General features: G+C 47.6%; 1 protein-coding gene across 1 annotated transcript in view; it reads right to left on the bottom strand.

The window, feature by feature from the left end:
- Positions 1-12,799, bottom strand: part of FRAS1 (Fraser extracellular matrix complex subunit 1) — a 194,287-nt gene that overhangs the window by 21,895 nt on the left and 159,593 nt on the right. The window contains exons 43-54 of the mRNA XM_064510451.1: positions 12,140-12,403; positions 11,078-11,266; positions 10,609-10,728; positions 9,978-10,157; positions 7,569-7,693; positions 6,727-6,867; positions 5,548-5,775; positions 5,163-5,276; positions 3,413-3,563; positions 2,646-2,805; positions 1,904-2,066; positions 606-852 (exon numbers count right to left, since the gene is read on the bottom strand). Of these exons, the coding sequence (XP_064366521.1) occupies positions 606-852; positions 1,904-2,066; positions 2,646-2,805; positions 3,413-3,563; positions 5,163-5,276; positions 5,548-5,775; positions 6,727-6,867; positions 7,569-7,693; positions 9,978-10,157; positions 10,609-10,728; positions 11,078-11,266; positions 12,140-12,403 (2,082 nt within the window). The remainder of the gene's footprint in view (positions 1-605; positions 853-1,903; positions 2,067-2,645; positions 2,806-3,412; positions 3,564-5,162; positions 5,277-5,547; positions 5,776-6,726; positions 6,868-7,568; positions 7,694-9,977; positions 10,158-10,608; positions 10,729-11,077; positions 11,267-12,139; positions 12,404-12,799) is intronic.

The following is a 12,799-nucleotide window of genomic DNA, read 5'->3' as shown; positions in this document are numbered from 1 at the left end:
TCCAAAAGCAGAGAACTTTAGCTTAGTGAGACTTGAAACAAGCCTGGGAAAGAAAAAATCAAGCTATCTGCCCTGCCTTGTTTCCTGTCATTTCAGTTGCACCATAAAACTACTTCTGAAGAAATCAAAAAAAAAAAAAAAGAAAAGAAAGAAAGAAAAGATCCAAACCAAACCAAATCCTTAGGGAACACCAATTGTTTCGGCAGTCGCTGGTATTTGCCTGGCAACTGGCAACAGCACTTTGCCTGAGTCTGCCAAAGGTATATACTGCAAAGACTCCTCAGTGGCTTTGCACTGATCCTACTCGTGATAAAAGACTGCAGGATACACTCAATAAACTGTTTCTGTTGTCTATAAAGTACAGAAATAAAAGCCAAGCTCTAGGCAGCCACAGGCACTTCACAGGACACTGGCAGGTCCTACACTTGTCACTTGTCACCTTCCTGTTGACTACAGACTCCAGAACTTCCCATCCACCCTCTGCAGAACGGGCACAGGCTCTGCACATCACCCCCACAGCGCTCGGTGCTTGCAGAGCCACTTTCCGTCCTGTGCCACAGGATCTCACAGGAGCACAGACAGTTGCTCTGTCTGGCTCGACCCACCTTTCCTTTCAACGGCAGCAGAGAGAAAACCAGCGCTCTCGCTGACGTGGTACATCTTCCTGTCGAACTGGAGGGTGGGCTCGTCCTCTGCATCAGTGATGAAGACTGTGGCCCGGGTGATGTTTCCCAGCAGAGTGTAGGCCGGCATGCTGAGCTCCACAGCAAAGCTCTCCGTGCTCTCAAAGACGTTGTCGTCGTTAATGACGATGGTGCAGGCCTTGGTGTCCTCCCGCTCCTCAAACTGCACCTGGAAGGGAGAAGGCAGCAATATGTGCGGTCATTGGTGAACTGCTCTCTCTGGATCGAAATTTTCTGTCCTTCCTGCCTCCCCTTCCCTTCATGTCCTGTGCATGGGGCAGTGTCATGCAACAGCTTACGGCCAGGATAAAGGATGACTGAATGTGAAAGGCAGCAGCAAATGCAATGCCTGGGTCCCTACCTCTCCTGATCTCAGCCACGGTTTTAGCCTTTTGCATGACCATTAGCGGCAATCCTGCCTAGGCAAGCCTGTAACATTTGTGGTCTATCAAAACACTGCCCCAAAGGCTATCTGCCAATATAAAGCCCTGATAAAAAAAAAAGACCCTTTCTGAAAGAAATAAAACATAGACTTTTAGAAATGAAATACTCTGACAGTCTCCATCATGTTTTCATCAGTTCTACTACGACTCTTTAGCATTACAGGCACCATGAGCTTTACAAAGAGAGAGTGTTTCTAGCTCTCATGCACAAACACCTTGCTGACCTTTCTTGGGGTCACAGGAATCACAAAAACTACTTCAATTTAAAAAAAAAAGTAGTAGTACTGCTTAAATATGCTCAAAATCATGACACTTTATCAAATAATTACGAAACCCAGGGCTTTTGGCTGCTCCCAAAGCTGTAGAGGACAAAGACGAAGGACGGCAGATCACCAGGAAAAGTGGGCTTTCTGAAAAAGTTCTTAGCAAACCATTGGGGAAAAGACATCAGTATGAATTCCCAGTGCTATGTTGAGGATCACTAACACAATCATTAGATGGACAAACAGGAAAACAGCAAATGGGAAAACAGGGGTAGCTTTATCCCATATGCAGCACTGCAGAGACAGACTTTATGAAATTCCAGTGTCCATATTCTAAGAAAGACTCTAATGGAAGAAATGGCTGGGGACAGAGAAAAACCCTAGCAATTATTTGTGACGCTTCTGCTTCCCACCAATTTCCCAGTGGGCCCTGCCCTCCCATCTTCACCATTGCTCCAGGCTTGCTGGCACGTGCCACAGCCAGGCCTTCCTCCTCCCAGCGCTCCCAACCTACCTGCCCTGCGTACTCCACGTAGTCCTGCTCTCCGGGCTGTGAACCGGCGCTGGAGGTGGCTGTTCCCTGCTCTGTGCGGCACAAGACGATTGCGTACTGGTTGAGGTTACCAATCCGCCGCACAGTGACACTCACAGAGCCTGCACTCTCGCTGACATTGTAGCTGAAAACACATTAAACCAGGACAAATACCAGGCACTGTTTAACGGACTAGCTGATGGCACTGACATGCTACAGGGAGTGCGGGGATTAGGACCGTCAGACTGGGGAGCAAACCCTGTGTGTTAATACTGATACTGAGCCCCACAAACTCAAGCTGACTGATGCCTCTACAGAAAGTCCAGGGGACACTGATAACCAAGACACAAATGGTATTCACGGTATTCTCCAAACCAGGGACTTGGGCAGATGTCAGCTATTCAGCAACCCTGCTCCATGGTTTAACCTAGCAGACGCTTCTCCTCAATGACAAACGCATGAACTCCCTCTTCCATACTGGCTGCTATTGCCCCCTCCACACACCTGGAAATCAATGGTGGGACTGCCATGCGTGGAACTACAGTGCACGGCAGTGAGTCCTCAGTCCTGACAGCTTACAAGTAAAACAGTCATAAGCGACGGTAACTGTCCCAGAATTTTCACTGCATGCTGCAGGCCGATCACATATTACAGAGTTCAACCTGCCTTGCTCTGAATAAGAGCCCACCTGTCCGAAGAATACTGTAAACCCCATGTCATTTACCTGGTGTATGTAAAGCTGATGAGAGACCACTGGACATGGAAGACATTGCCACTGACCACATTGGGTTTGCTGTCCTTCACTAGGAACTGAAAGCTGTCCACAGTCTCCTGAATCTTCTCCTCATGCATCACGTACCGAATGAGGCCATGGTTCACATCCTCTGCCAGGAAGAGACATCCAATGAGCCAACCCAGAAATTCAACCATATTTTTACAGATAAGCAGTGCACATGCATGCATGCACACAGCTGCACAGCTTGGGTCCTGTACATGTGCTTTATGCTGCTGGAGCTTTTCTAGCTTCCACGGTCTTATCTGTGACAGAAGCCAGCCTACAAGCTGTGACAGATTATTCCTTTGCCTAATCTTTATCTGTAATGGCTCACATATAAAAATAAACTAAATTTAAAGTAGCTTTGGTCAAATATATGGAATCTGAATTTGCCTAAGCAGCAGATATTTCATCTCTGGTCTATAAGCTCGTATGTCCTAATAGGGCTCCTTTTTCCCACTGAGATGTTCAGGGCTCTCTGATTTTCTGCTGTGTAAAGTAATTTTCCTAAGCTCCAGCCCCAAAATAATAGGCCTCTTCCATTCTTTCTGGTTGCACTTACCAAGCCCAAGGGAGGCCAGGCTTGGCTGGCAAGGCCTGAAGAGAAGGGAGAGCAGAAGCGCTGACTGCATTTGTACAGGATGAGACACAAGCTAACCTGATAAACTCAGGCAGCCAAAGGAAAAAAGCAACAACATGCAGCCCAACTTCCATACCCTGAGTGAAGGTGGTCACACTTGTCCCTGGTTTCAGCTTGCTCTCCACATAACCATGTCTGGGACCGGTTGTTATCTCATAGATCAGCTGTTTGTCATCTGTGTCAGGATCTGTCGTCAGTAATTCCTTCTTAGTGATTACATTGGTTGCCTGGGTAAAAGCCAAATCAAGGGAGTTAAACTCTGGAGATCCAGCAGTGCAAGTCTGATTGACTACCCATCTGAAAAGTCCAACCATCCTTCTATCAAACAGTGCTCCATAAGGGAAGAGCTAGGGGATTTAAGGGTATTGGCCACAAAGAATGGCCTTGAACAGACAGAAGCTGTAGAGATCTAGTCATGTTCCACATGATATTTGACAGCACAGGAAGGATTCAAATTCTGCTTCAGATTTGGTTTAAAAAAAAATAATTGTGGCTCAAGCAAAAGCAATTTTAGAACAAGCTGCCAAGCCCTGTCTAGCTGGGACTAAAAGCTAGGGCAAACCTTCTGGTTTCACCTGGAAACCACCCCTCCATGAACCAGGCTGATGCCCAAGTGATGCCTGCCTTCACCAAAAACATTTGTAGATGGCCTCAAGTTTAAGGGTTTCACTCAGAATGTTTCACACTGCTTTAGCGAGTCTGTATTAATCCTGTTTCAATAACGTCATGTAGATATGCCTCAGCTCCACCACATTTCGCTTTCTCCTTAAAGAGAAAACACCTTTAACAGGGTGGAGAAAAAGAGAGAGAGAGCATTAAACTGCCTGTGGCTGCAAGAATGCTTTCTCCTAAGTCAGGAATTTGAGTTGAGATTGCCATTTCTTAATACCCTGTCATCCAGCTCCTTTTTCCTGGAAAGAACTGGATTATTTCTTTGCAGCTAATGCTGGGTCCTCAAAAATGAGCACAAGAGATTATTCCCCAGGGTTTTGTCTGGACTTCAGCAGAACAAAGGTATGTCATGGTAAGGAGCCATGTCATCTCCACGGTGGCTGCTGCCGCACATAGTGAAGGCTTCTCAGCCACCAGCAAAACTGAAAATAAGCCGCCCCAGGTATGAGGGACAAGGCGCAGGACAAATCTGCCCAGGAAGGGTGGCAGAAGGGAGAGGGGCTGTGCTGAGCTGGACAGTTTGTGAGAGCTTGTGAGAGAACCGAAAGAGTCAGGCTTGCTGCTCCTCCTGATGTGAGGGAAGGAGATGGGTCAGGAAGCAGCTTTTCCCCTTGCCCCAAGACACCTCCCTGAGCTCCAGCAACGCACCCAGTTCTGCAGCACTCTGGCACATTAAAGCAGGTGGAAAACCCACTGCCCCTGGTAGTCTGGTAGCCCAGGCGATCATCTGCGCTGGCCGTGCAAAAGGTTGAAGCTGCCTCTGCCATCACAGAGCTCCACAGCAAAGGAGACTCCCTGGATCCTGCACTGCTTTTCCCCCATTTCCATTGGGAAAGAGCTTCCTGCAGCCAGCGAGGCTCTTGACTCTGCAGCAGGAGCATCTCCCAGCCTAACGCTCCCTGCCCTCTAAGCACAAACCCTCCCCTCACAGGCTCTGCACCAGCCCTCTCTCTACCTAGGTTTAGCTAACAGAGCTGCAGCACAGGCGTCCCTGCAAATCTTTGCTTTTTCCAAGACGCTCCACGAGCACAGAGGAGCACCTGCTTTCTGCCAAAATGGTAACAATGCTAAAGGGTCAGGATGTTTGCCTGTGAACCCCCTTCTCCTGAAACAGCCTGAGCAACAACCTAAGCCGAACCCAGGCAGCCAGTTACCTTGCCGTCCATGTACTCCAGCCACTGCAAGCCCAGGTTGGTGATGACCCTGGGTGTCCCATCATCCACAGGGAGAATGTCCACTTTGAAGCGCTGTGGTGCTGCTGTCACAACCTGACAAATGTTCAGAGTCATGGCTGATACTTTGGCAACCAATGCTTTGGCTACCGTATTATCAGTCTGGCTCCCTTCAGCTTCTTTGGGAGCAAGTTTGCACACACAAAAGCCAAGCTGGGACACCAGGGGACAAACGCATGGTAGCACATAACTGAGAATACTCAGCCCTTATCTTCAGTGGAGTGACGGAAGCTGCGTCTTCTTCCTCTGAGAGGAGCTGCCTACCAGCTATGGAAAATCTCCCTCACCTCCCTCCTCCTCCCCTTACCTCCTTTCCCCCATCCTCCACAATGAAGAAGGGATTGGTCCCATCAGACACAGTGAAAGTGAAGCGATCCTTCAGGGAGTTGCTACCATCGTGACTGTAGCTGATGCGGTTCTGGTAGATGTCATCCATCGTGAAGGTGGTGGCTTGGTGATAACGCTGCCCATTGTTAGTGCGTTCAATCAGGCCATGCCGGGGGGGCTGCACAACCGTGAACATGATTGACTCAGCCTGCACCAAGGAGACAGGGTGGCGAAGGTGAGGACGTGCCCCCGGGACCTGGACGGGCAGGTCACTCTAGCTTGAGAGACCTGGAGAGCGACTCTCCACACCCAGCCAGCCTTTCTAGTGCAGTATGCCCAACCGGGGCTGAAAGGCAGCACTGCACACTGAAACAGTTCACTCTGAGCCCTGGCACTGCCCCATCCCTCTCCCAGGACACAACACCTCAATTAGGGAGAGCTAGGCTAGACACATCAGACCAAACTATTGGCTTGGCTGGTCTGAGATAGCTCTCACCCTTGTGACAACCCCTCAAACACAAGAGCAGTTACTCCTCCTGCAGCTGTTCTAAGCAACCATGGCCCCTGCTGCTTTAGCACAGGGTAGCATGTATGCAAAGCTGCTCTGTGGAAGCAGTGATAATCTGCTTTGGCTCAGAGCAGTAACAGGGAGCCAGGAGCTCTCTTGCTCTGAGGAAGCTGCAGCCCAATGAGGTACAGCCAACACAGGACTGCTTAACCTCCAGTCAGACCCAGAATGAGGAGGAGGAAATGCCATTTTCACCTGTGCCAGGTATAAGCTCAGTGCTACTCAGGTCAAGTCCACAACGTTCAGAAGGAGGCGAGGACAGGGCAAAGACTAGCTCTGATCACAGTAACTTGTCAATATTTTTCATGCAGATTTTTTGTTGTTTATGTGTCCAAGAGACACTCCAGATGAAGTAAACGTTTCTCAAGCCAAGACTTTGCTTTGCTCAAACACTCATTTATCATTTATCTATTTATATACAAACGGGCCTCCCACAAGCTGTTTGTTTGAAGTTGTGATCAGACAGGGTATAAGCAGGGAGGGAAGACACTCATTATAATCTCTCTCTTTGAACACAAGCCCATTTCTTCTCATATCCCAGATGTGCAGGAGGACAGGGTAGGTAGGAGGCAGGGGGGAGTCCTGCCTTACCTCTGTGTCAGCATCTGTTGCTTTAAGTTCAAACTCTGTGATGGTTTTTCTCACACCTTCCTGAACTCTCATCCCAGGGCTCTGCACTATGGGCAGGGAGTCATCCACAGGGTTAATGGTGATGTCAAATGTCTGGCTCACCTGGAAGAGAAGGATAAGCCTCTCCTGACAAATGCAGTCTACCAAGAGTGCAACGCAACTGAAACGATAATGCTATGAGGAGACCACAGTAACCACCGAGTATGAGTTTCTCTATTTTGGCCTTGTTTTCCTTCTGTGAGTAAACAAGAGCTTCTGAGTTCAAATCATGTGAATATGACCTCTACGACCTCTCCCCAATAATTCCTTCATCACCTTTCTGTGGTATTTATGGAGGCACACTTTTTCCTCTGTCACTCAGCTCTGCTTTGTCCCCTTCTCTCTGCAGCTATGATTTCTCCCCTTCAGAAAGTAGGGAGGAGACATTTCTCAAGGGTTTAGCCATACTTCTGGCCCCTCTGTCAGTGCATTGGATGAACGCTAAGCTCCAGCAGTGACTGCGCAGAAGATGAAAATCAGACACTGAAATCCTGGTAAACATATATGAAGGGGCTACATCTCAGGCTGCTCCACTTTCTGTGCAAAGGGCTCTCTTCCTTCCTGTGGTATGTAAGATCTCTGACAGCAAGAGAAGCAAGAGTATCCACCACTGCAGAGTTACAAGCCCACACGTGGCTTGTTTCATTTCCTTTGCCTCAGTGTATCTCTCTCTCGCAAGCATGCAGGAGGAAAACTGACTCCCACCACATGTTACAGAACCAAGAGCCTGCTCTGACTCAGGGAGAAACCATGCTGGGACCTACCTCATTCGTTCCATCAGACACAGAAAAGGTGAATGTGTCGGCATGCTTTTCAGTTGCACTGGTATGGACGTATTGGATGTTGCGAGAGGCCAGGTCTGCCTGGCTGAAAGAGCTAATTCTTGTCCCTAGAAAAAGAACAATAAAGAAAAATGTGCAACAGGAACAGTGAGACAGGGAAAAGCACAAGGAGCTGGACACATATAGCCATAAGCACTCACTCTTGGTTTGCTCTGCTCTCATTCAGACTGTACCATGAAGCTCAACTGAGCCAGGGCTTTGGCTGGCACAGTCTCCTGAAGACTCTACTCCACAACTTCTAAATTAACACAACAGCCCCTCTTCAGCAAAGAGGAGTACAGACTTCTTCACAGACTTCAAATTATATGATGGTGCTTCACACTGCTAGGGTACCCTGTGAGGGTCGGGCCACGCAGGGCAGAGCGAGATAGATGCTGTGAGAAACAGCTTTGATTTTCCCTGCCAAGCAGGACAGCTTTAACCATGGTATCGCTCAGTACGGGCAAAAGGTTCCGAGCCTCAGGTGGTGTACAAATAACTTCACCTCACCGTTTTCAAAAATGCCTTCAAAACCGTAAGAAACAAGAACATAAGAAACGTCCCACAAGGATAGAGCAGTGGTCTACCTGGCCTGGCACTGTCTGCAGCAGCACCGGAGGAGACCCTCAGGAGGGAGAGCACAGGAGCCTGGTCACGATCTGCTCTTTTCCCCTCCTAGTACCCCAGCATACAGAACAGTCCAAACCCTATTTTCAACACTGATTTATAGTGACAACTTTACAGGTCATTAGGAGCAACATGGTCACAGAAAGGTTCCCAAAAAGCATTTTAAAAAGCACTTGAGCCTTTAACTCTCATTGGTGCATTTGACAGTTTTACTGCTCTTAACAACAAGAAAAACCCTGGAAAAAAAATAACAGTTTTCACTAGTTTAACATGTTAAATGGCTACTGACAAGTATTGGCCACACTACAAAAGATGCAGGGAACTGGTATAAATGAATGACCCAAAAATGGATGATTAGCCAAGGTTTACTTGGAGCTCATTAGTTTTAAAGTTTGTGAGAATATATGCTCTTTTGAGCACTCCAGTACTCTCTCCTTAGGTTTAGGTCATTTAAACCACGAGAACAATTCTTTCACATTGCATGAGCCTATATGTTTCTTAGTCCCTCAAGGACCTAAAAAAGCAAAGAAATTGGAATCATCACGTTTTAAACAACAGGAGGAATAAAACCTTAATTCAGCTCCTTCAGATCTCATAAGTATGAGAGTCATTGTTTGGTTTACAATTTAGACAAAAGCATTGTAAGTTTTTAATTTTCTCTCAGCAGGAAGTTTGCTTATTTATAATTTTCATCCATTATTCCTACCCTCTCAACATGTTTGTCAGACGACATCTTACACTGTGAGAAGATTAGACTTTAAAACTATGCTGTACAGGGACTGTCTGCATCCTGAAAACACACAGCAGAGATTTACATTTTAACCTCATGTTAAGAAGAAATCAAATTCTAAGAAGAAATAAAATCTTAGGTGAGTGTAATCTACACCAAAAGAGCGTATTATATGACAGCACAGTTTTAGACTAAAAAAGAGTAGGGACACACATACTATCAGGGGATAACTGGGCTTGGAAGGCAACTCTAAAATTTAGACCAGATTTGCAGGGAATTCTTTTCAGAGTTTCACGAGGTTGACCAAAAAACCCTGAATTACCAGAAGGTTGCCAGAATCTGGAGGGTCGAAGTGGAAGGGTGTGTGAAGGGGCACAGTGCTGTTTAACACAGTCTCTCACAGAGTCTGTGGGAATTCATTATTCTGCATATCCATCACACCACAGATATGTGCAACTTATCTTCCTTTTAACTCGGTGGTTAGTTCCCTCCCACTCTGCAGCACTGCTGGGAGAAGAGGCTGGAGTTAAGGGATCAAGAGACATTACAGGCCAAAATGGGGGAGTAAAAGCAAGTTATCTGTTCACCAAGGGATACTCTGTCACCATGGACATTAGGGGATGGATTCTTTTGAGCTCTGCATTGTACACTGTCACAGGCAGGGTTGCCTGCCATGCAGATGCGGCATAGGTCCTGAAGGAGGAGATTCACACAGTGGTGAGTTAGATTGATCTGCAAGGCCCACAAGGCGAGGTTACAAAGGGGCATAAACTCACCGAGTGGCTGAATAAACCCTCATCTGCTGATTATTGGGCTGCCCTGTCTCCAGTGACCCTACTCTGCAACACTCTTGACTGATGACTGCTTTCTGATGGAGAACATAATTCCCACCCCCTCCAAGTACATTTTTCACACAGTGAACCTTTAGGGCTCGAAAGCGCTTCAGTGGTTTGCTGTTAGAAGTGCCCGACAGAGCCAAAAGCCCTCCTGCCCACCTGGGGAGGTGGCATGCTCCAGGTGCCCCAGCTGCGGCTGCCTGGTGAGCCGGAACCGGAGCTTGGCTGGCTCGCTGTCCTGGTCAGTGGCAGAGAGCTGCAGGGTCGTGATCTTCTTCACAGAGTTCTCATCCAAGACCAGCCCCTTGTTAGCGATGATGGAGGGGGGGAGCCTGTCCTCTAAAATGGTCAGGTACAAAATGGAGTGAGTTAGGAGACAGGCAGCCTCCTTTCCTTGGTATTATTCACACCTACTTGTGTGCAAGCAAAACACAACACCCCTCCACCCCCCCTTCTTAGGGAATCCTCCCAGACCAGTAATTCCAAATGAGTATTCGGGGCCCAGGCATTAAAGGGGAGGACAGTAACATTATAATGTCTAGACAGCATTAAGATGCCAAGTGGAATTCTTCTACCTTTTTCAGTGAGTTTGTCACAAACCAAAGAACTAATCCTTGTATCAGTGAACTTTTCCCATGCCCAGATGTCAAAGGCTTTTGAATGAACAGTGAATAAAAACTGCATCTCAAGAATTACATCTTAACTTGCCATACACGTGGGATAGGATTCTCACTCTGCTAAGGCCTGAGCTTTGCAGCAAAGAAAATGTAACTTCAGAAATATGTTTTACCTAATACACTAATATAGAAAAACTGGTCCGTCAGTTTGTTGCCATCTGCATCGATCACATCAAAGGTGAAAGCAAAATTTCCGCTGGGATCCCCTTTCTTGTGACTGTATGTCACTTGCCCTTGAGAGAGGGACAGGAGAAAAGAGGTAGTTTATTACAGGCTGTATCATTTCATTCTTAGTTTGGAACGAGGCTGGCACTGTTAGCCAAGGATCTTGGGGCTTGACAGAACTTCTGTATTCAGATTTAATGACTTTTTCTCTTTGTTCTTTTTCTCCTGCTGAAAAAGACATTTTAGTACTTGCTTTATGACATGCATTTCTCCCCTAAAACAACAACCTTATTTTACTTCTTTCCCTCTCCCTTCCCGGCTTCAAATCATCTTCCCCTTAACATAAAGATGTGGCCACATTTTACTTAGAGATGGCCGTTAGACTCAGTGATCGGCTAAAATCAGGCACTCTCTCACCTTTATTTATATCAGCCTGGGTGAAACTGTTGACTGGTCCTTTGACAGAGATCTGGACTGGATTATCAGTTTTGGTCAACTGCAGACTTCCAACGCTGGGATCCTTCTTCATGACAAATCTGACCGTTGTGTCATCCAAATAAACAGCTGTCGCTTTCAAGTGCTGATCTGTGAGATGTGCTGCGGAGCCTGCACCGGAGAGAGAAGACCTATCAATGTCTTCACCCAATCCAGCACAGTGACTTGTCTAGGTTGGCCCATATAGTTTATAAATAGCAGGCCATATTTTACAGAGTTGGGAGTTGTACTTTTGGGGGAGGGCAAGGGGAATTCCACTCCAAGGAAAACAAGCAGAGGGCTCATCTACAAGGATCCCCAAAGTAGCCATGCAAAGCCTCTACCTGGATGCTCAACTTGGCACAGCAGCACTGAAGGCATATGCTTTGTTCCTGTCTTGCGTGCCTGGACACCAGGCCTGCTGGGGAGCCTAGGCCTACGAGACGGGTTGGATCCACACAGGGCACTTCACGAACATGGAGCAGTGGCTTGTGTGATTTCATGTTTCTCACTAACATATCAGCACAGCACAGCCTTAACAACTTTAACCTTGGCAGTCACATTTCCAAAAATATAAAATATAGCTGAAGGCAGAGGAAAGTTTCTGAAAGGTGAGCACTCTCAGACTGCAGCAATCTGTCAGGACTGTGGTTAGATGCGCTCATGCTTATCCCATATATCCCGCTAATGGATATAAAGCTACAGACTATACATTTGTTCTTGGGATGCAAGGGCTTAACTACAGCATGTCCTCCTACACTTGCATAGACAGAGCACAGTCATCTATGTGTGTAATTCATTGTCCCCCATCCCTTTCCCTTTCAATAAATCACTGCTCCTTGCCCAACTATGGGGAAAAGAACATTTGAAAGAGACTTTCCTGGTCAAATCAGAGGTGTAAGCACACACCTACACCTTGCAATTACAGCCAGAGGGAAACACATGCCCACATCTCCCAGTGGGTTGGCTGAACACGAGATACCATCCTCCCTCCTCATACCGTACCAGCGGGAAGCTGCAGGCCCTTGTTGACGGCTAGTTTGGGTGGCTCGTTCTTCTGCAGCTCCATGGAGAACTCCAGCCTCCCCAGCTGGGTGTAAAGACCGTCTGTGATGGAGAATCCAAACTCGTCTGTCTGCGCTGCTGCACCGCTCTGAGTATAAACGATCAGCTCATCCAAAATGTCCTGGTAGGTGAAGGATGAGCCCTGGGACAGCACAAGCCCGTGCTCCATGGGCTCCCTGGCAGTCTGCCTCCTGCGGAGATAACCTGACAAACACATGAAAATTACAGGGAGAACATGGCCCGTCGGGGGACCGTTTGCATGCCACCTCTCAGTGGGATGCACAGAGGTGGATGTGGCCTTACAGCTCCTGACTGCAGCGCCTTGCCAGGAGAGCTGAAGGCAATTTTCTGCTTATTGCCAAAGCTGGTAAGAATTTGGCTGCTTATAGGAGATCTGAAAGGGGGCACACAGCTCCCACTGGTTTAACAAAACAAAGCAGCCTTCCCTACACACCCTGCCTTCCTTTTCATGAGCTGCTCAGCTCTCTGACACCGAACCCCACAACAGGTGATGGCACTAAGATGGGCTAGCACAAAAGGGAACTTCCCAGGGAAGTGTGTTCAGCCCCTCTTCCCCCCTTCCCACGGACAGTGAGGGAA

The sequence above is a fragment of the Dromaius novaehollandiae genome, chromosome 4 (genome assembly GCF_036370855.1).
Source record: "Dromaius novaehollandiae isolate bDroNov1 chromosome 4, bDroNov1.hap1, whole genome shotgun sequence".
Classification (NCBI taxonomy): Eukaryota; Metazoa; Chordata; class Aves; order Casuariiformes; family Dromaiidae; genus Dromaius; species Dromaius novaehollandiae.
Note: the sequence above shows the minus strand (reverse complement) of the source record. Positions and strands in the feature narration are given on the sequence as shown.